The sequence below is a fragment of the Phodopus roborovskii genome, unplaced genomic scaffold (assembly GCF_943737965.1).
Source record: "Phodopus roborovskii unplaced genomic scaffold, PHOROB, whole genome shotgun sequence".
NCBI classification, from domain to species: Eukaryota; Metazoa; Chordata; class Mammalia; order Rodentia; family Cricetidae; genus Phodopus; species Phodopus roborovskii.
Window position 1 is genome coordinate 53,985,954 of NW_026126480.1, and position 22,713 is coordinate 54,008,666.

Genomic DNA, 22,713 nt, shown 5'->3' on the forward strand with positions numbered 1-22,713 from the left:
TTATGATTAACTTAGTTGAAAAGGGTCATGTTCTTTCTACTGTATTGGATCAAGCTCTGAGCAGCAAACCACGAGGATTAAAGGGCGGGATTTCAAGTTAATGGGTACTAGTTCTTAAGCTCCTGAAATATTTTTAAGTACAAGAACACTCGCTGCTCTTGCAGGGGACTCTGGGTCGCTTCTCAGAACCCACATGACAGCTCACAATTCTGTAAGTGTAGTTCTAGGGGATCTGATGCCACCTCCTAGCTCCTGCTGGGACGAGCACACAGTGGGAAAATGCACACATACATATTAAAAATGTCACAAAGGAGAGTTGCATAACTCATACTGTGCCATTGTGCTTTCCTTTATAGACGATATAAAAATCCTATTGTGGACTGGAAGCCAAATGTGCAGTACTGTGTCCTCCCCAGGCTCTGAACCCAGAAAGGAAGAATCACACACACAGCAAAGATGATGGTTGTTTGTGGTATTTATTTTTCTGGTTATAAAAGTAATACACGAAGAGTATTGGATTTGGTGTTCTCACTTTGAGCCCTGGCTCTGTCACATGCCACCTGCCAGACTTAACCAGTCACTTCTCAGAAATGCCATTGTCCCATGTGGGATACTGGACTAGGCAGCCTCTGGAGCTCCCTCCAAAGATGGCAGTGCAGACCAAGGAACTGAGGAAGTACTTGGTAAACCAGAGAGTGCTGACAAATGGCAGGGTTAGCATCACCACCCTCAGCTGAGGTAGCACCAGAGTCAGAGCTCCTGCCCTCCCCCGACTCCTAATCACACACACAAGGCAGGGCCACTGTCAGCCCTGGTTTGATGGAGTGGGGAAAGGAATCATGAAATCTTCTCAAGCCTGGCCAGTGGGGGCCTCCTTGACCTGGTCCCTCCAGAATTGGGCATCTGCTGTGGCCAACTGGGTAAGGACCTCCTCCAACTCAGGCCCATCTTCTGGAAAACGCTCACAGAAAGATCGGATGAGACCAGCAGCTGAGGCCTCATACTCAACAAGCTGTACTTCTGAGCCTGGGAGGAGATGAAGAGAAAACAGCAGCACTGAAAGATGTGACTAGGGAAGCAGAATCGTAAGTAATAACAGAGTCATAAGAGCAGCGAATCCTGACTGAGCTCTTGGCACAAACTGTTCTTCAATGTTTAGGACAGTTACCTAATTTAGTCATTAGAGTAACCTGTGAGGAAGGCAGAACTATAGTAGATTAAACAGACAGCTACCAGCTTTCATCCGTCCCTAAGTCAAGGTTCAAATCAAGTATGGCATGGAAGTACATACCATAATCTTAGAGAATTCCAGTCTCAATAAAACCAAACCAAACCAAACCAAACCCCAACAATCGCCAACAAAGATGATCAATAACAGTGCTATGTCAGGAGGTTGGAAAGAGATAGCTCAAGGATTAAGAGTACTTGTTGTTCTTGCAGAGGATCCAGGCTGCACTCAGCTTGGCCTCTAGCACTCACATGGTGATTCACAACCATCCGGTCTCAGGGGATCCAATGCCCTCTTGTGGGCACTATGTGTACACATGGTGCACATACATACATACATGCAAGCAAAACACATACAAAGTAAATCTGAACTCATTTTTAAGTGGTATATTAGGTGAAACAGATACAGTCCTTGGCCTCTTAACACTCACAGTCCCATGTGTAGATCATGAGCAAGTTTCCCAGCTGTTCTAAGCCTCAGTGCCTTACAAGTAAAGTGGGAATAAGCACATTACCTCTTCTCTCAAGGTGCTATGATTATGCATGCTAAAGCATCAGTTAGTGCTCAATGAGTGCTAGCTTCCCCAGCGGCAGCATCTTATCTGTTAAATGGGACTATCTCAAGATCCCAGAATTCTGGCAGGAAGCATCCTCTTTATCTCTTCAGCTGCTCTATCTTTGACCTATGTGTGGTGTGTGGTGTGTGCACTGAGAGGTTCACAGTAATGAAAGATTGCAGGCTTCAGGACAGCACGGCTCAAGTTCAAATCCTGACTCTGCACCCACTTAGCTGTATGGCCTGGGGCAAATGTGATAAGGTCGTGTGTGTATTTGAGTTCACAGATGAAAACTTCATCGGGCTTTGAATTTAATCCTTGAGAAGTTCTTCTTTTTCAGTACTGGGGATGATACCTCGGGCCTTATCTGGCAGTGCAGAGCATGCTGCCAGTGCGAGCTACCATCCCAGCCTGTTGTAAAAACATCGTACCTGGACCTGTAAGTCCTCCACCACCGCCATCACCAAACTACCAAAGTGCTGGGGGTAGAACCCAGGGGCTATTACATATTGGGAAAATGCTCCATTATTGAACATACCATAACTCAGCAGGACCTTTGAAAAATCTAACCTGTTCCTCAGGTCTGGTTTAAGCACCACCACTTCCTCCTAAGAACTTTCCTGGATACTCTAAAGAAATAGATTTATTTTTATCCAAGTGTTCAGAGCACTGTCAGTATCCTTAAAACATTCATGAATGTTTCCCTGTGTGATTAATATATCCATGCATTCTCATTCCTAATGGGCTCTGAACTGCTTCAGGGAATGGCTAGGTCCCATCCACTGCTCCATCCCTCAGTGGCTTCCCCTGGGGTGAAGGTATCAAAGCACAAAGAAAATGAAGCTGAGAGATAAGAGATTTAAGGGGTTACTTTGTGTCGAGGGACTGGGGACAGCATGTCTGGGGGGGGGTGCCATGTAACAGGGACCTGACCAACAAGAAGAACCAGGCAGGCACAGATTTGAAAGCGATCATGCCAAGCTGAAGGAACAGCATGTACAAAGGCTACCGAGTAGAGTGGACTCAGTACTTGAGATAAAAAGGCACACAAGGTACCAGCACCATGCAGGCTGGGCCAGGGACTCTAGAAATGGAAATGTTATTTGAGAAGTGGGGAGGAACGAGGACATCTCCATTCTGAATGTTGACGTTCCTACTTGGCCTGTGCAGTCCCAGTTCATTGCCTGACTACCTCCTGCTAGGACCTTTCAGACCCTCCAAGCCTTGGCCTGGCCTCCACCAGTTCCTACTCTGTTGGCCTTCCTGAGACCTCTTGTTGCTGCCTGACAACCAGTGTCTAGGTGTGTGAGATGGAAAATGCCAAGGTTCTGGGCCTGAGGTTTGCCAGAAAGGACACAGCAGAGAGGGACCCCTCCCTGAACCAAGTGTCATTTGTTCTCTGGAAAGATCCCACCAGGTAGCTCCATCAAATGGGTGCAACATTCATTACCTTCCAGGCGAGTGTTGGGCTGAACAATGAGTTTCCGGGATTCCTTTCGCAGCAGTACTGTGTCCCTGAGGGTGAGAAAGCACTCTGGGGGTGCATCCGTGACCGTTGCGTACCCCTCATACAGGGCCCGTCCTGCAACCACATCCCCTGTGGACTTCAGCACCTGTAAGAAGGAGTTAAGAGTCTAGAATGGGCACTCACCTTGCATCCACAGGACTCTGTCAGGAACCGTAGCCAGCTGTGCCTAGCTCTGGATAGGATGTGCTATGATATGATCAGTCTTCTAAAAAATTTCAGTGCTAAATCTTAATGACCTAGCCGGGTATATGGCACACACCTATAATCCCAGAACTTGGAAGGCAGAGACAGGAGGATCAAGAGTTCATGGTCATCCTTGGAAACATAGGGGGTATAGCCTGAACTACATAAGACTGTCTCAAAAACAAACAAACAAAAACATCCTAGATGGCTATATTTTCTCCTTTTTTAAAGACAGAGTCTCTCTATGTAGACTAGGCTGGCCTTGAACTTACACGAGATCTGCCTGCTTTTGCCTTTTTCCTTCAGAGATTAAAGGTATGTAGCAGAATGTCTGACAAGGGCTAGTGTATAAAGAGGTTGCGTTTTGGGGTTGAAGAGATGGCTCAGTGGGTAAGAACGAGAAGCATGAGCTCAAATACCCAGCACCCATGTAAAACACTGCGCAATGACACAGCCTGTGATCCCAATGCTGGGGAGTTGCATCCCTGGGTTTTGCTGGCTGCCAGGTTCAGTGAGGGACCCTGTTTCAAGGGAAGACAGCAGAGTGATAGAGCAGGGCACACATGTACCAGGGTAGCTCAAACTGGAGGGTTAGTAACATGGATACCAAAGGAATCAGTAGTATCAGGAAATGATTCAGGCAAGTACAGTCTACTAGGAGTGGATTCTAGCACCCTCAGTGGATAACAAAATCTGCATGTTCAAGTCCCATGTGTGCATAACCTCCACACATCCTCTGGTATATTTTAAACCACATTTAGATTTCTTACAAATTTTAAGGATTTAATTGTGTATATATGTTTGATGTATATATGCACCTGTGTGTTTGGTGTGTTCAGAGAAAGCCAGAGAAAGACACTGGGCACCCTGCTCTACTATTCTCTACCATAAACCCTTGAAACAAGGTCTCTCATTAAATTTGAAGCTGGGCTGGTAGCCAGCAAGCTCAACGATCCTCCTATCTTTGCCCCTCACAGTGCTGGGGTTACTGGTGTATGCAACCAGGTCTGACTTTTTACATAGGTTCTGGGGATTTGAACTCGGGTCCTTATGCTTGTACAGCAAGAATATTTACCCACTGAGCCATATCTTCAGCCCTGCAATTTTATTTTATTTTATTTTTTTGAGACAGAATTTGCAGTTCACCCAGGTTGCCTCAAACACCTCGTGGAATGAAGGATGACCCTACACTCCTGATCTTTCATCCTCTACTCCTGAGTGCTGGGATCACAGGTAAGAGCCAACACTTTTACACAGTGCTGAGCATAGAACCCAGGGCTTCATGTACATTAGGCAAGTGCTCTACCAACTGAGCTATAGCCCAGTCCCTTGGGTTACTTATCATACCCAAGACAAGGTAATGCTATAGAATTAGTTCTTATTCTATAGTGTTAAGGGAATGGCATGAAAAAAAAAAAAAAATACTGTGGATGTTCAGTACATACAAGATAATTCTCTTAGGGGCTGGTTCAATCTTGCCTAGGAGCTGGTAGATTTGATTCCTACAGCTAATGCTCTGAGAACAGCTCCTTCTTTTTGCCATTTGCAACAAAAATCTTCTATTTATTAAAAAGCTGTAAAGATGGTACAGTGAGCTCTCAGAAGCTGCCAGCATGGCCTTCCTTCTTTCTACACTGTCTTCATAGCTGGCCCATTACTACTAACTAAACTACAGTTCCTCCACCCTACCCCAGAACCTGCCAAAGACATTATGGCTTTCTTTGTCTTTTTTGTTTTCTTTTTGAGACAGGGTTTTTTTGTGTGACAGCCCTGGACATCCTAGAACTATGTAGACCAAGCTAACCTCAAACTCACAGAGATCCATCTGCCTCTGCCTCCTGAGTGCTAGAATTAAAGGCATGCACCACCACTGTGCCTGCCCCCCCAACACACATAATTTTAAAAACAGAATCACCCCAAACTCCCACGTTTTATGGAAAGATTTTTTAGATACTTCCTGGAAATAGATGGGCATAAAATCACACAGGTACTTTGATCCTAATCCAGAGTCATAACTTTATGATTTATGAATTGCTGAAAACACCCAATATGTCCCCATTCTTGTAGAAAGTACCATATCATAAAGATGGGTTTCTCAGGAGCTGGAGAAATGGCTCAGTAGTTAAGAGCACTGGCTGCTCTTCCACAGGACCTGGGTTCTATTCCCAGTACTCACATGCTGGCTCATAGCTGTCAGTAACTCCAGTTCCAGGAGAATCAATATCCTCTCTAGCCGCTGCAAACATCAGACCTTTCCTTTCCAATCTGACTCACCATCACACCCAGCAGGATTATCACCATACAGCTCTTTGCCATGACTGAAGGTATCACGTTTATGAGAAACTGCTTTTAGCTTGTTCTCAGTCACCAGAAAGACTTTCTGGATGAATGGATTGGCCAGGAAGTTGAGGTATTAACAGGATGGGAGGGAAGGACAGAGAAAAAGTTGGAGGTGGTCAAGATGAGACTTTCACTTACCTGGAGTCTCCGTAGGAACCGCTCCAAGGCAGGTCTGCCCACTGACCGAATCTTGCTTCGGTCCAGATGGACACGGGCATCTGGGCGCCCATCAGAGCCTGTGGTTGGAGTGACTGTAACGAGTCCTTCGCCAGCCTCCAGTAAAACCCTCAGGATCACAAACCGGGCCTGCATGTGGGCCTACCAGGGCCAAGGGAAAGAGGTCACCTGTTGCCCCTATTCAGTGCTTGATGCAAAACTTGTTAATGTGTTCAACACTGTCAGTTGTCATTGTCCATTTATCCCCTCTTACCCTTTCTGCCCACTCCTCTCCCCTCCAATTCTTCCTTTCTTCTCTGTTCACTGGGGCAGGCTGTGTGAGCAGAGCTGGCCCAATGCCCCCTCATCACCTGCCACTGCTCTTGATGCTCCAGATAGCAGCTACTCCTAGGGTCCCCTCACTACCAAGACCCTGAGGACTCCTTCTTTCCCAATCTTTTTGTTTTGTTTTGTTTTCAAGACAGGGTTTCTCTGTATAGCCTTGTGTCCTGGACCCACACTGTAAATCAGGCTGGCCTTGAATTCACTGAGACCCGCCTGCCTCTGCCTCCCTACTGCTGGGATTAAAGGTGTGTGCCACCACAAAAGGCTCTTTCCCAATCCTTTTTGTGCTGGATAATGGAACCAAGTAGGCATCATTATCCCCACTTTTACATATGACAAATTTGGGACCCAGAAAAGTGAAGTTTAAGGTCACACAGCTGCTAAAGGAACAGTCAGGAGTCTTCTCTCTTTAATTTTTAAAAAACTTGTTTCATTTTTATTTTCTATGCATGCATGTTTTGCTTGCTTACATGTATGTGTGCCATATGTATGCAATGTCTGTGGAATCCAAAAGAAGGTGTTGGATTCCTTGGAACTGGAGTTATAAGCAATTCTTATCTGTCATGTGAGTGAAACGGGGCCCTCTGGAAGAGCAGCCAGTGCCCTTAACCACTGAGCCATCTCTCCAACCCTCTCCTTCTCTTTTGTGATGGGGTCTTGCTATATTGCTCAGGCTTCTTGGGAACTTCTAGATTCAGGCAAACCTCCTGTCTCAGATTCCCCCAGCTGCTGCAAGATTGTATAGTGCATACCCTTTGATGGCATGCACTGCCTTATCAAAATATATTTACTTGATTTTTTTTTTTTTTTTAATAAAAAGGGCCAGCAAACTGGCTTGACAAGTAAAGCATTTGCCATGCAAACCTGACAATTTGAGTCTGACTCCCAGGACTCACAAAACAGAAGGAAAGAACTAACTCTACACACACAAATGGTAAATTTTAAAAAAATTAAATCAATGTTAATTACCGTAGTTCCAAACTACATGTTGGTCAGGTGTAATGGCACAAACCTTTAATCCTAGCACTTGAGAGGCAGAGGCAGGTGGATCTCTGAGTTCAAGGCCAGTCTACAGAAAGAGTTCCAGGACAGCCAGGGCCACACAGAGAAAAACAACCAAAACAACAACAAGCAGACAACCCCCCAAACAAACAAAAAAGCCAAAAAAAAAAGCCAAAAAAAAAAAAACCCCAAAACTGTTTGTTGTAGCTGAGTCCAATGGCTAAGAAGAAAGACTGCAAGAATTTGGATCCCGGAACACATTTCTCTTTCCAGCAGAAATGTGATGTGGCTTGTCCCACCAACAGCCCAGTCTGGGGCTAGAGTTTATCTGCCTTAGGGAGTGCACTTGGCCCATCCCTGCACCCAGAATCTTGACTGTGGCCCATAGCAAGCTCCCCCTCTATCCTGAAGGTGACTCCTCGCCAGTCCCACCTGCCGCCAGTTGGCTGCCTCTGGGGTGTAGAACTCCAAAGCCAAGAGTCCAGCCCGAACCATGTTGAGCCAGTTCACGTAGATTACATCTTCTGCATCAGCTCCCTCAAAGCCAAAGATCCTGGAAGAGGGGAACAGGGATGATCAGATTAGCCCTATGCTCCAACACCCTAAGAGCTGCCCAGTATGGGGACTCGGCCACCACCCCTCCAGCCCACTGTTCCTACTCGAGCACTTGTGGGTTGAGGCAGAGGTAGAGGCCTACGCTCTCGGCCCGGCACTCTTCGTAGCTGGAGGCAATGGTGCTGAATTTGCTATCCCATGTCTCTCCACTCCGGTACCAGCTCTGAATCTAGAAGGGTGACCCAGGACCCAGGAATCAGGCTCAGCCTGTGTCCCCTGTACCAGCAGCCAGGTCCCACAGATGCTCTCCTCACCTGCTCCCCAGTCTCTGGGTTGGTCACTGTATCCTGGTCAAAGTTGAACACACCTTTCTCATCCTGTAGAAGAAGGGTCATGAATGTGGGGTGGGCTAAGGGACAGTGTCCCTGGACAGAATCTAGTGGCTCAGAAATATAAGGAAAGGGAATGGTCAGGCAGGAATGATGAGTACTGTTACATGAAGTGCAATCCCCCTGTGATGCAAACCTCCTTTGCAGCTCCCTCAGAAGTAGAGAAACCACCTGCTCACTTCACTGTACAGAGAGGGGACACGGTCCAAACAAGGGAGGGACCACCTGAAATTGTCTGTGAACTCAAATTCTCCAGACCTGTGTGGGAGACACCCCAATGGGCAGGCCAAAAAGCCTGGCTGCTTCTCCTGGCCCCCATGCCATGGCCCCAACATTGCTGCTGCCAACCTGACCCTCCCCATCCTCAAGTGTCTTTTATGTGCCACACATTTAATCCTCACAGCCACCTCCTGGGGAAAGGCTCTATCATTACCACACATCACAGGTGGGAAAACTGAGGCTCAGGGACCAAGAGCCCCCAAATGGGATTGGGCTGTAGAACCTCTCTGCCTCCCAATACTCACACAGGTTTGCAAAAACCCTACAGTGCCAGGATTTACACCCCACCTTCTCTTCTTCACTACAGTTCAGATGAAGGCATCAGCAACCCCACTGTACAGGCGGGTCCAGTGAGGCCCAGCCAGAAGAAAAGTATTTCAGAGCATGGCCTGAGTAAAGACTGGCTGATTCACCATGCTGGGCTGCTGCTCCTTCAGCTGCTTTCTAAGTTCTCTTGCCTTACCAGGTCCAGCTCCAGCCCTCCCTCATCTAGGGAGGCAGCCCCAGCCATGGCAGCACGTATAAACCAGGACCCCATTCTCACTGGAGGTCCTTACCCTCCTCTGGTTAGTTCTACTGTGTGGCTCCACCCTGGGAGTCCACGAGTTTCCTTAGCCAGGTGCGAGCCAAGGGCTCCAGGCACTGTGGCTAACGGGGGGTGGGTGGGTGGGGGGGTGGGGAGGAGGGAAGAAGTGCCCCAGGGGGACAGTCCCTTAAATAAGAACCACTTGGCTTGAGCCCCACCCCCACCTGCTCCATGAGCCCGGATGACTGATTGGGTAAAGAGGGCTCTCCAAGACAGTTCAGCTGGCAGCTGCTGACCAAGAGGGGCTGCTGGGCTCAGGCTGGGGAAGAACCCCTTAAAGGGAGGGCTCAGGCGGCCCTTAGACAGAGACCAGAAGGGGCCAGTCTCTGCTGCTGCCTTGCCAAGGTGGCAGCACCGTCTCTGCACCTCGAGCCTGGACTTTCCCATACACTGAAGGGAGCCATGTTGCCCTAGAAATGAACAGCTTCATTCACAGGAGGGACAGGTCAAGTGACCCCAGGGGCCCTTCTCACCTGCACAAAGAGCTTGCCGCTGCCATGGCCCAACAGCTCATGTAACCCCACCTGCACGTCAAAGGATGGCCCCTTCCAGCGGATATACAGGTCCTGCCAAGACAAGCAACGGCCCCACTGATGACTGCTTCACCACGGGCACATGGCTCACCAGGCCTCGCCGCATGGCTGGGGCCCATGTGGGGAATGTGCTTTCTGGAAGGCAAACATCCTCCATTCCACACATGTGGAACAGCCCATCTCAACCTCACAATGACCCAGGGGAGGCGCCACCGCCACTGTGTACCCTGTGAGGAAATGGAAACTACTTAGTGACAAAGGGTCATGTGACAGGAAAGTAGCCAGGCCAGGACCAAAGCTGCACCCTTACCACCGCGTTGGTCCGTATGCCTTCCTTCACTCAATAGGGCCAGGTACAGTGTCGCCCCAAGCCTCAGGCAGCCAGTGCCTACCTTGTCCTCCTCCTCCAAGAATGTGAGTTTCTCCCGCTTCGTGGCGTAGGCCACGGCCAGCACATTCCCGAGAGACACATTCTTAAAGCCTTCTGTCTGTCTCAGGTCATCATCTAGAAGATATGGAAGAGAGCTGATGCAAGGAAGGGCAGAGGTCAAGGGGAGCTGACAGAAGGGTGGGGGCAAAGAGCACTTGGTGGTGAGAAACGTGTGTGGACAGGGAGGAATGTATGGGGACTCCTCGAACTGGGAGGATATGAAGGGAACTCACAGTTGGGGATGTTGATGCCGGCAGGGATGCCAGATCCAGCAAAGGTGAGGACATCCAGGGAGGTGAAGTCAGGGGTAAGGAACTTGTCCTTCTCAAAGGCAGGAGGCCAGGGTAGCTCCTTCAGCAGCTGCTCAGCACTTGCCACCAGCCGCTCAAACTTGGCACTCATGGCTTTGTTCACCATGGCCACGAAACCTGTTGGGAGGCGGGGCTGTGGTCTGGCAGCATCCTGGGACCCCACTGCACCCTACCACTGCACCGTGCTAGCTGCTGGGGCCACAAGGTCCAAGGTCCCAGGTCCCAGACAGGAAAGCTGCAGGCGTGTGGACCTCAGGTCTGAGCCTCCTGGGTACTGCTGGCACTTCCCTCTCTCCTGTCAGGCTAATCCCTGGCTTCAGCAACTCAATCTTCAGTCTCCACACAGAATGGGGACCGAGGCAGTCTGCCACCAGCTGGGGACGGTAGCTACATCAGTTTCACGAGAGAGGCACACCCACTTCTAGCTGTTGAGCATATCACTACACGCAAGGCTCCATGATGCCCAGGGGTCTGACTACTTGGCATCACAGAACAGATGGGGAGACCCAGGGTAAGAAACCATGTTTGTCTGTCTGTCGGTCTATATAGAGCCTTGCCAGGTCAGGCACAAAAGACAAAACAGTACGGGCAATGACTGAGCCACCACTATGGTAAAACCCTCATGTGATGGCTCAGTGAGACAATGATAACTTTACCTCCTACTACACAATGCCTAGGATATCGTAAGTACATTGCCCCAGGGCTGCTGTTATACTTCTAGGAGGGAAGGGCAGAACCCTCCAGGGAGAATGGAAGTGTGAACTTGGACCTGTGCAAGAGGGAGCTCCACCCAACCTCCCCCTCCACAAGAAGTTACCTTCAAACTCTCCTCGGGAGCCAAAGGGGTCACGGTAGCTCTCAATGAAGCCAATGTAACTAGAAGAGAGAAGTAGAGAGATGAAGGAAATCTGGCAGACGGCATGGAGGGGGAGCAGACTGGCACCTCACCTCTCTACAATGGGGCCTTTGTCCTGAATCCAGAAGCGGGAGCCCCTTTTGTGGGCCTCAATGGAGCCCTGAGTGAAGCTCTCCATGTACTGGGCTAGCATCTGCTCCTGGTGGCTGTTGGCTGCATACGCCTAGGGGTAAAAAGGGCTCTGGTCAGTCTTGAACCATCCACCTTTGCTGCCCAGAGAGGTTGGAAGTTGTCCCTCAGGCCCCAGCCAGACCTACCTTGGCTTTCTGCAAGTGTTCTACCACCTTCTGGAGGATGGGGGCATAGTCCCCCCTTGTGACCTGGAAATGGCTTCCCTGGAACTCATAGCTCTTCATCTTAGAAGTCAATTCAGAGTCGAGAGCAGGGTCTAAGGGATGAGGGAACACTCAGGGAAAAGGCTAGTATAGGACACCCCGCAGGCTTTTCACTCTGGCCCGCTAAGCACTGCAAGGGTTCCGCATTCCAACAGAAATTAGGATAAAGTCTCTTCCCCAAACATGCATCTATTAGGGGTAGGGATGTGGCTCAACAGCTGGAGTGCTTTCCCAGCATGCACAAAGGTGCTTGACACCTAGCCCTGCATAAACCAGGTAAGGTGCACATCTGCAAGCCTGGTTGGTGTGTGGGAGGTGGAAACAGGAGGAGCACCCTGAGTCTGAGATCAGCCTGAGCTGTCTCAAAAAAGCACAGGGGCTGGAGATACGGCTCAGAGGGTATAGGTTCCAACCATCAAGCCGGATAACCTGAGTTTAATTCCTAATTTAACCTCTACATGGTGAGAGGACAGAATCAACTTTTGTGCATCATCCTCTGACTTCTGTTCCAGGACATGTATGCGCACTCTAAATGTTAAAAAGAAAAGAGACCGAAAACAGCAGGGTATGGTACTGCACACCTGCAACACCATCAGTTAGGAAGCAGATGGGAAGATGAGGAGGTCAAGGTCATCCCAGGGACACAGTGAGATTAGGGTGTCCTTAAAGACTACACAAGACCCTATCTCAAACAAAACAAAACAAAACAAAACAAAACAAAACAAAGCAAAACAACTTAACAAAACCCCCATGCTCCATACATATAAACACCAAGAGTTATGATGGGCATAGGTGCACACCTGTAATTCCATCATGCTAGTCGAAGTACAAAGTTAGACTCTCTCCTAGAAAAATAACAGGACTAGAGAGATGGCTCAGTGATTACGAGTACATATTGCTCTTGCAAGGCCATTGTGGTGCACACCTTTAACCCTGACACTTGGGAAGCAGAGCCAGGTGGATCTCTGAGTTCAAGGCCAGCCTGGCCTATGGAGCGAGTTCTAGGACAGCCAGGGTTACACAGAGAAAACCTGTCTTGAAAAACAAACAAAAAGTGTATATATTGTCTTGCAGAAGACGGGGGTTCAATTCCAAGACCCCTATTAGGTGTCTCATAGCCATCTGTAACTACAATCCTTGGGATCTGATGCCTTCTCTTGGCCCCCTTGAGCACCTGCACATACATGGTGCACAGACACTCACAAGCACATACACTATACACACAAAAATAAATCTTCAAAAAGAAAAAAATAGAGCTGGGTGGTGGCCTCCAAAGCCACAGAGAAACCCTGTCTTGAAAAAACAAAACCAAAAACAAAGAAAGAAAAAGAAAAAATAGGAAGAAATAAATCTCTGGGGGGAAAAAATGAATAAAAAAAAGAGCCACATCTCAAGTATGAGAGCTGAGTGTAACTGAGGAATAGGAGCTGATAATAGGAGTTTGTGTTCAGCAAGGAAGGGACCACTAGCTGTCTTCTAGAAGCAGAAAAAGGCAAGTTTTTCAGTACCTAGGCATGCTAGGCCAATGCTCTACCCACAATCCACATTGCCAGCCCTAAAGCCACTCTTGTGCTGTCCTACCCTGCAAACTGTGCTGTTGCTATGTTCCAGCTTCTACGTCATTGTGATCCTCTTCTGTTTTCCAGATCTGTGTCCCTTTCCTTTCTTTCTTAAGATTTATTTGTGTGTGTGTGTATACATATGAATGCTTTCATGTATGTATGTATACCACATTCATGCCTGGTACCTAAAAAAGCCAGAAGACAGTGTTGGGTGCTCTGAACCTAGAGTTATCATTGGCCTGATGTGGGTGCAGGGAGAAGAGCAGGGGGAGCTCTGAACCACTGAGCCATCTCTCTAGCTGATGTCTTTTTTTTTTTTTTTTTTGGTGAAAGCAGACTTCATACTGTCCCCCAAGCTTTTCCATTATCCTGTGGTGGCTCATACTTCTCCTCTGTCTGGAATGCATGTTTTATATACCCCATACTCGCACACTGAGTACCTGAGTATTATCAAGCTCTAGACTAGGGTAAAGGTCAATGACGGAAACACACAGTCCATCCTAGCAGACAGCTTGTCATCAAGACACAGAAGATCAACTAAGAAAGTACTGAGAGCGCTAGGAAAGGTCCCTAAAAAGGCGCCAGCCATATCCCGCCACGGGATGAAGAGGGGATGGCTCGGTAAAGATGGGCTACGCTAGGAAAGGTCCCTAAAAAGGCGCCAGCCATATCCCGCCACGGGATGAAGAGGGGATGGCTCGGTAAAGATGGGCTACGCTAGGAAAGGTCCCTAAAAAGGCGCCAGCCATATCCCGCCACGGGATGAAGAGGGGATGGCTCAGTAAAGATGGGCTACACTAGGAGCCATTCTGAGCAGGAATTGGGCAACTGTATGACAACTTAGTAACAAGATGTAGGAATCAGAAGCAGTAGAACATGGCTAGAGCAGAGTGCTGGAGGCTGGGGACTGGCTGGGATGTGGATGGGCAAAAAACAGGGGCCTAAATATATTCACTCTCCTTGCCTTGTAACAGGTCCCACTGCTGCTATTTCCTGTCTGAGTGATCTCACTCTGGGGTGGGCTTGAGACCAGGCAGAGCCAAATCAGAGCCTGGTCCCTTGTCCATTGACAAGTATTGGTTCCCATTAATAAAAAAACTCGAGGGTCCAGAGTCACTCTTTTGTTGTTTGAAGAAACAACTGGGACCAAGGACTCTTTCTGCTAGAGGAGCTGGGTGTTGCCCTCAGCCACCTGGGTCATTAGGTGGCTGACATCATACGTTAGGGCCTGAGCGCACCTGTGGTAAGCACTGAAGCCAGTCGCACCTCATAGTGGGGCTTCCCTTCCTGGTCGACCACCTTGAAGAGCCGTGTGTTGTATGCACTGAGGTTCTGGAAAAGACCAGAGCAGGATTTGAAGGGAGAGTGGAGAAGTGGCCAACCCATGGACAGCAGTGAGGTAAAGTAGGCTGGGGTTTCTCTTAGGAACCTTTCCAAACCTACTAGAAGAGGAGAGGCAGGTCAGTCGGGAATGATTGTCATGCTGTGCTCCACACACTAAATGCTAACTTAAAAAATAAGTTAATTTAAAAAATATATACATATGTTCATGCATACATATACACATGCACGCACACACACACACTATAGTGCACACCTTTAATTCCGACACTCAGGAGGCAGAGGCAGACAGATAGCTTGTGTTCAAGGCCAGACTTGTCTACAGGGTCTCAAAAAACTTAACTAAACTGAAGTAATATACTGGGGCTGGGAGATTGATCAGCATTACAAGTGCTTACTGCACTGCTTTTGAAAAGGACCCAGGATTGGTTCCCAGCACCTACACAGTGGCTCACAACCATCTCTAACTCCAGTCCCAGGATAGCCAAGGGCTCCTGAATAAAGGCAGTGCACATTACATATACTCAGGCACACATGCATACACACACACACACACACACACACACACACACACACTAGTTTTTAACTTAAAAAAATAAAATGATCCACACATGTGCCAGTGCTTGAGTGAAGGTCTCAGAATAATTTCAGGAATTAGTTCTACCATTAGATCCCAGAGGATCATACTCACATCACTGAGCTTATTAGCAAGCACCTTCACCCACCGAGCCATTCACCAGCCCCATCAGTGATAACTTACTAAGCACCAGCTCGACTGTGTGTGACATAGCGCCACCTCAGCCAACTTTCAGCTGTGTCAGATGGACCTGGGGAACAGCCACAAGCTGGCAAGTGGCTGGGGACCCAGGCTCAGTGTGGGAATGGCAGGGGTGGACGCCTCCCGGAACACACGTAACATCTTTGTCTTCTTGACTGGCAGAGGCTTACCTCACACACAGAGATCTCTCAAGTCTTTTTCCACCCAAAGTGCCCATATGTCTTTCGAGTTCAAGCTGGGACCCAAGAACAGGTGCCCACGGTGAAGCGGCAGAGACAAGGAGCCCCACAAACTAGTATCCCAAATCGCCAACTCCCAAACCTGAGAGTCCAGAAAGTCCTGGGCCAGCTTAGCATCTTCCATAGTACAATTCCCAGAGAAATAGGTGGTAACTCCCTGTTGGGGAAGAGACAATAAGAAACCAGTTGAGTGGGGAGACAAGAGGGCAGCTGATGGTTTCCTTGCTAGGATCTCTGCATCTCCTCCTAGCACCTCTCCATCTATTTCCAAGGGGAAAGGCTGTAAAACAGATTATCACCTTAGACTTTCTTAAAATGTATCTTCCTGTGAGACAGGGTCTCAGTATGCATCCCACACTGGCCCTCTCACTCACAACCATCTTGACTCCACCTGTGGGCTAGGATTACAGGTTTGTGCCACCGTGCCTAACCCAGTCTTTCCTCCAGCTGGGCTCCCACCCGTCCTCTCTAGCTGGCTCACCCCTAAGATTTGGCACACTCTCTTCCCATGAAACCCAAGAAATCCCTAGAAGCAGGGACCCTCGAGCCCCCTACATCATTTCCTCCCAGTTCTTTTCTCCTTCCTCCTTCATGTACCCACATCCTGAACAATCTGGAAACAGTCCATCCAGTTTTCTTCCCATTTTACAGTAGGCCTGTGGTGCCAAATTGCTTTAGCTAGAGAGTAGAGGAAGAGCCCCCGCCTCCCACCAGCTGCCCTTCCAAGCATACCAAGCAGCCTCAAGGATGCCCTTGGATGGCAGGACTCACCTCCTTCCCCAGTCCGAGGTGTCTAAGTCTTGCCTCCAGGGAGAACATAAGCTCCCCACAGGTCTGCCAGAGATCCCTGACTTCTTCTGGATGCTGCTGAGCAGCCATACTCCCCAGGATCACACGTTCCAGCTTTTCCTGCAAGGAAAAAGGAAGTCATTGGCCTGGTCACATGTCCTATAAACCTTCAGAACCTCCCTCTACTTGAACCTAAGACCTCATAGCATAGCCCAGGGAACAGCAGCATCACCAAGTCCGGAGCAGAGCTAAGCCTCAGGCTACCACAGACATTCTCAATCAGGCAATGCATTCAATATTACCAGGCCATTTCTACAGGCATTAACATCTGAGGAACTGGAATGCATGGGCTCCTCCTATTTCCAGTGATAACCAGCGGTTATCAGTTCACATTTACACAACCTGTCCTTGCTTGACTCAGATCAACAGTCTGAAACACTTTTCCTTTATGTGTGTGTGTCTGCCATACATGGAGATGCTGAATGACACCATGGTCATAGTGTCATTGACAGGGTTATGGCTTGACTCTGCACCTTTGATGACCACCAAGGTCCCTTCTTCATACTCCAACCACAGCCCACCACTGCCTCCTTGTCACTCTTCCCAACTCACCTTGGGCAGGTTAGGAACAAACTTGGTGTCACCAAAGGACTTATAGTTGCCCATGTTGGAGTAGACCCCAGCAGCATAGACCAGGAATGCCTGGGGAGTGGAGACAACATACTATCAAATATCCAAGAAGCACAGCTCCCTTTCTCTTTCAGGAAAATGTCAGCCTGAGATCAGAACACCAAGGCATATCAGTGTGGAAGAGGCTGGGAAATCTCAGAACAGAACCCTGATCCTAGGAGGCCCTAGTCTGGCCCACCCCACTAAGTAGACAAACTGGTTTCAGGGCTACCAAACACACCTGATAGCAGAAACCTGCCTCCCACAGCTCTAAGGGTGGGCATGCAAGCTGAGAATCACCTTCTCTTGCTATAGGCTGAACAAAACAGTCAAGCTGGTCAACATCATCAGGCCTAGATGTTCTATTACTAGAATGGTTAGAGAACACTGAGAGATGAAGATCATCCCATCTCAAGATAGCACTGAACAACTGAATTCAACAGCACCTGAAACCTATTCTAGCCCTGGATCTTGCAATTATGTGAGGTAATAATTCTCTTGCTTTTTTTTTTTTTTTTTTTTTTTTTTTTTTTGAGATAGGGTCTCATTAGGTAGCCCTGGCTGTTCTGGAACTCACTCTGTAAACTAGACTGGCCTGGAATTCAGATATCTGCGTGTCTCTGCCTCCCAAGTGCTGGGATCACAGATGTAAGCCAGCATACTAGGCTCATAATTTCTCTCTCTCTTGGTTTTTCAAGACAGGGTTTCTCTGTATAACCCTGGCTGTCCTGGAACTCACTCTGTAGACCAGGCTGGCCTCAAACTAACAGATCTACCTGCCTCTGCTAGGATTAAAGGCATGAGCCACCACCATCCAACTATAATGCTTTCTTTAAACCACTTTGTATTGAGTTTCTGCTACTTTTGAACAAAAGAATCCCACTGAAAACAGTTGGCACTTGGGTAGTACTTCCCACTTACAGGCATTTCCAGAGATTAACTCTTCCCAAAGTTCAAAGGAAGTAAAGAAACAATAAGCTTGGCTCAAAAATAAACAATCTGATCCTTTTCCTTATAGAAAACCAGGTTCCAGCCTCATACACTCCAGGTGAGAACATGACATTTTATTTGGAGAAAGGATCTCACTATGTAGCCCTGGCAGGTCTAGAATTCAATATGTAGATCAGGCTGGCCTTGAACTTACAGAGATCCTCCTACCTCTGACTCCTGAGTGTTAAGATTAAAGGTGACCATGGCCACCACATGAACACCACCACACATGGCCTTAAAAGATAATTTAACAGAATCAGAACATTATAAATGCACAGAGCCTTCAACCTAGCATTTTTATTTCTACAAATAGTTTCTACTTACATTTGTACAAGGATGAGCATTGTGGCACTGCTTATAAGAAAAAGGAGAAACCATCTAAAATGTGCAGCATCTGATTACAGTGTACACTACTATAGAGTGCTTCATAGTCAATAAAGGGAAAAGAGCTAATATATACTCTGTGGAAGTTCTCCAAGACACAGAGATCTGCAAAACGGGCAGTACCGAACAACAGAGAACATGATGTAAAAAGTTAAATGAGGCTGGGGGATGGTTCAGTGGGTAAGAGCACTTGCTGTGCAAGCACAAGGACCTGAGTTTGAATATCCAGCACCTACAGAAAAGAGTTGTGCATAACCATGCACACACATGACCTCAGCACTGGGAAGGTGGCTGTGTACACAGGCTACCCTGGGAGCTTTACAGTCAGTCAGCCTAGACAGAAAAACAAGCTTCAGGTTCAGCATGAGACCCTGTTTGTGGACTGGAGAGATGACTGAGTACTTAAGAGCTCTTCCAGAGGATACAAGTTTGGTTCCAGCACCCATGTCAGGTGGATCCAATGCTCTTGTTTCTGTAAGCACTTATAACTTCTTTGTACGTGCATGTGCGCTCACAGACGGACGGACACACACACACACACACACACACACACACACACACACACACTAAAATTAAATAAATCATTGTAAAAAAGGGAGATCCTGCTGGGCAGTGGTGGAGCATGCCTTTAATCCAGTACTTGGAAGGTAGAGGCAGGCAGATCTCTGTGAGTTTAAGGCCAGTCTGGTCTATAGAACAAGTTCCAGGACAGGCTCCAAAGCTACACAAAGAAACCCTGTCTCAAATAACTCAAAAAATGGGGAAAAAAAAAAAAAAAAAAAAAGAGAGAGATCCTGTTTCAAGGGAGTAACTTCTCTTCTGGTATCTACATGTTCAACAATTGCACATGTGCACACAAGGCTGTTATTTTACATTTTAAAAAGTTAAATAAATACACTGTGCACATACAAGTATCAGTATCCAATGCACTAGCCACAGTGGCTACCTCTGGAGAGACAATGAGCATGTGTGACTTTTTCTGTTTTGTATGTTTCTGAACTGCTGCACTGCACTAAGAATTAGTGTGTTAAGAGCTAAGGCATAAACAGATCATCCTACCCAGGTTCCTCACAACGCAAAAGAGTAACTCAAACCTCCTGATTTCCACCCAGACCACCTTTCTGTCCTTCAACATCAGCTGCTAACTCCTTAGTACAATCACTGGAGAACTTTGGAATCTAGGCTGACCTCAAACTCACAGCAATTTCTCCACCTCAGCCTCCAGAGCACTGGAATTAATGGTGTCTGCCATCATGCCTGGCTTGTCTGCCTGCATCTTGAAGCAAGCACTGTTCTAAGTAGGTCACCACAATACTAAGGGCAGACCACGTGCATACTCTACATATGACAAGCCTGAGGCCACAGGTAGGTGTTTGTGTGTGCTCCAGTGTGTGTGTGTGCATAAGAGAGTGTGTTGCGCACATGCATGTTTGAGCTAGCAGCCTTTCGTCTAAACCTCTACCTAGTTGGAGAGAGATCTGTGTCCCTTGATCCTGGTCCTTCACAGTCTTCTAGAAGCCCCTCAGAAAACCAGGCTGACCTGTGAGAACTGACCTGATACTCTTCTTCAGTAAGGCCTTCAGCCAGGGCATGTTGGCGGAGCTGGTCAGGGTCCTGGGCACGGAAGAGACGGCTAAGCAGAGCATAGATGTAGGGGGCTTCAGGGGAGGTCTGCAGCAGCACAGCCAGGCCTCCATACCAAGCAGCCCTAGACAGGTGATGGGCATAGAGGCGCTCTGTGGGAGACAGCAGGCGGAAGGCCTCACGGCAGTCCAGGCTAGACACACCGATGTCATTGGGCAGGATGTACTGTGTATCTGCCATGGGCCCTAAAAGGACACATCACAGTCATCTCAGAGAACACACCATCTTCACATCTGTTCTGAACTCTCATGAGCTAACTTTACCTAAAAGCCCAAGAGGGAGTGATCCAGTAGCATTCATTCACCTGATGTGCTGGAATTCAAAGACTCAAATGCTTTGTGGGACAGTTGGGGCCTTTTGGCCTCTCAGACTTAAAGTCTGAATCCAACTACCTAATATTATAGATGGGGAAACTGAGGCTCAAAGATGCCAAGACTTTTTTCCTATGCACACAAAGAAGGAACCTGCAGAATAAATCCTTGTTGCTGACTCCCAAGCTGTCTCACTCACCTCCACCTTCTCAGACTTCCATGCCTCTTGGTTCAGAAACCTCAACACCTCTGCCCATCACTGCTGACCAAGGCAGATATCTAGTTTCCCACCCACCCCCTGTTCCAATCTGCTCCATCAAAGAGTCCTAAATCCCAAGCCAGCCACTCCACTTTCCTGCATCTCTTTCTCCTCCTCTGTAAAACTGATAATGAAGATGACACTAAACTCAACAACTGGGTATGCAAATTAGAAGAGGCCACTTCCAGGGCAGGTATGCAACTCTGTTGATAGTGTTTACCTAGCACCAACCAGGCCTTGGGATGGATTCCAAGGCCAGTCTGGGGTACATGAAACCCTGTCAAAAAACAAGTAAACCCAAAAGAGTAATAATGATGTTTCTTGTATGCTTTTCCTTCCCAGCATCTGTCCCAGTCTCCTCTCTTTTCTTCAGCCCTCCCTTATCCTGCTTTCTTCTGTTGCTACACGTAGGAAACAGCCGTACAAGGTCACAACCCATTTTCCAGATAGAGACACTGACATTTGTAAAACAAGCAACTCATCCAGATGGGACCCAGGGAATTCCCAACTCTCCACATTCCCCACGCCCCGCCCCTAACAAAGCACGCGTTTCCACCCTCGGCGTTCCCCATTCGCGCGGCTCCGCCCCAACTACCCAGTCGCCGGGGCTCGGAAAGAGGTGTTAACTCTTTACTGCCCAGAAAGCCTCCTTGGCCCAAAAGTAGGGAGAGATTTGGAAAAGGCACTGAAGGGTGGGCAGAAAGAGGATGATTTTGCGCTCACAGCCCCGCCACGCTCTAATCCCCTGAAGATGACACACCATGACCTCGAAACCAGGGCTCCGCACCTCACCTGCTGCAGCTGCTCCGTTCGCAAACTCACTTCCTGCTTCCGGCTCCCCCCCATTCATTGGGACTTCACAAGCCCCGCCCCCACCAGCCAATTGTCTGGTCCCTGGGATCAGATGGGCGGCGGCTGCAGCCAGTGTACGTGCAGAGGACAGGATCTCCCTCATCTACTCGCCGTCCCCGGGCGCTATGGGTGGTGCTTGCTTAGGAGGGCCCTAAGGCTTTGGCCTTTTGTCCGCTGGCCACAGTCGCTCCAAGAAGTGAGGGTGGGGAAATGAGGGGGGAAATAGTTTGGGTATCTTGGTAACCCACGTGGCTGCTGCCTGGTGCAGACAGAGGGTACTGACAAGGTCCCCAAACATAAGGGTCCCTATACATCAGTAGCCCCCACCACGTAGCTGGGACCCTGCTCTATTTGGGGTTTCACCTCCAGTGTTCCTCCAACCTAGGTTTGGCGGTTAGCAACATGCAATGTTGCTCCCCCTTCTCTCTGGATTTAGTGACACTATTTGGAGACTACAAAGCTGTTGCAAAGAGTGGAGGCTACATGCGAAGAAGATACTGGAGAACAGAGGTAGTTCCACCCAGTCTGAAGCGCAGAAAAATGGTACAGGCGCTTTACTTCCACGGGATTGGAAGTAACCCTTAAACATTCGAAGTCCCAATTTCCTTAACACATGCGAAGACGAGGGCAGCAAGGAGCCAGCATTTTCTTGGTGTAGCCGTTTGCTGGACACAATAAAAAAGCAGCCTCTGGCTAGTCAGGGTCAACCCAGGATGCTGGCAAGCATACTGTGGGCTCTTAATAGTCATGAAGGTGTCCTAGTGACCCCTAGAGCATGCAAGTTCCTGCTGCCGGATGGAGTAAACACTGCAAAGAGCTGGGAACTGACGCATTTTGCCTAAGGTGACTTCTGTCACCCACCAGTTATGTGACTTTAGGTAGGTCATTTCTCTGACTCTTGAGTTCTGTCAGCTTTACTTCAAAACTAGTAAGTGAATCTGCTCTAAGGGTTGGGCGACCGTCAAGTGGTAGTGCTGCCCCCTACGGTTGTGTAGAAGGTAGTGTCTTGGGACTGAAAGCCAACACCTTGTCACACCTAATATATAGGGCCCAGTGTAATCAGTATCCAGCACAAGCACGAGTTTCTCATTCACAAAAGTGCCCAAGATGGGCTTGTGACCACAATGCTAGTAGCTGTTGGCTCTGGTGTGTGTCATTAGAGGGAATTCTGTAAAAATGTTTATGTCCTGAGGAAACTCCCCTTCTTTCCTTTTGCCTTTTTT

General features: G+C 48.3%; 1 protein-coding gene across 2 annotated transcripts; it reads right to left on the reverse strand.

Annotated features, from left to right (window-relative positions):
* Positions 1 to 457: 457 nt before the first annotated feature.
* Positions 458 to 21,503, reverse strand: Dpp3 (dipeptidyl peptidase 3). Of its 2 annotated transcripts, none has more exons than XM_051193603.1 (18): positions 21,431 to 21,503; positions 19,979 to 20,253; positions 16,994 to 17,083; positions 16,364 to 16,501; positions 15,675 to 15,749; positions 14,473 to 14,566; positions 11,595 to 11,725; positions 11,370 to 11,500; positions 11,239 to 11,297; positions 10,344 to 10,538; positions 10,073 to 10,185; positions 9,621 to 9,713; positions 8,208 to 8,270; positions 7,998 to 8,122; positions 7,771 to 7,891; positions 5,974 to 6,153; positions 3,235 to 3,397; positions 458 to 1,026 (listed from the first exon to the last, which is right to left on the reverse strand). In XM_051193603.1, exons 1-18 carry the CDS (start codon positions 21,486 to 21,488, stop codon positions 851 to 853), a joined length of 2,280 nt encoding a protein of 759 aa, XP_051049560.1. In that variant the 5' UTR covers positions 21,489 to 21,503; the 3' UTR covers positions 458 to 850. The 2 variants fall into 2 exon arrangements, with proteins under 2 accessions (XP_051049560.1, XP_051049561.1); XM_051193604.1 differs by lacking the exon at positions 21,431 to 21,503 and adding an exon at positions 20,859 to 20,878.
* Positions 21,504 to 22,713: the final 1,210 nt, after the last annotated feature.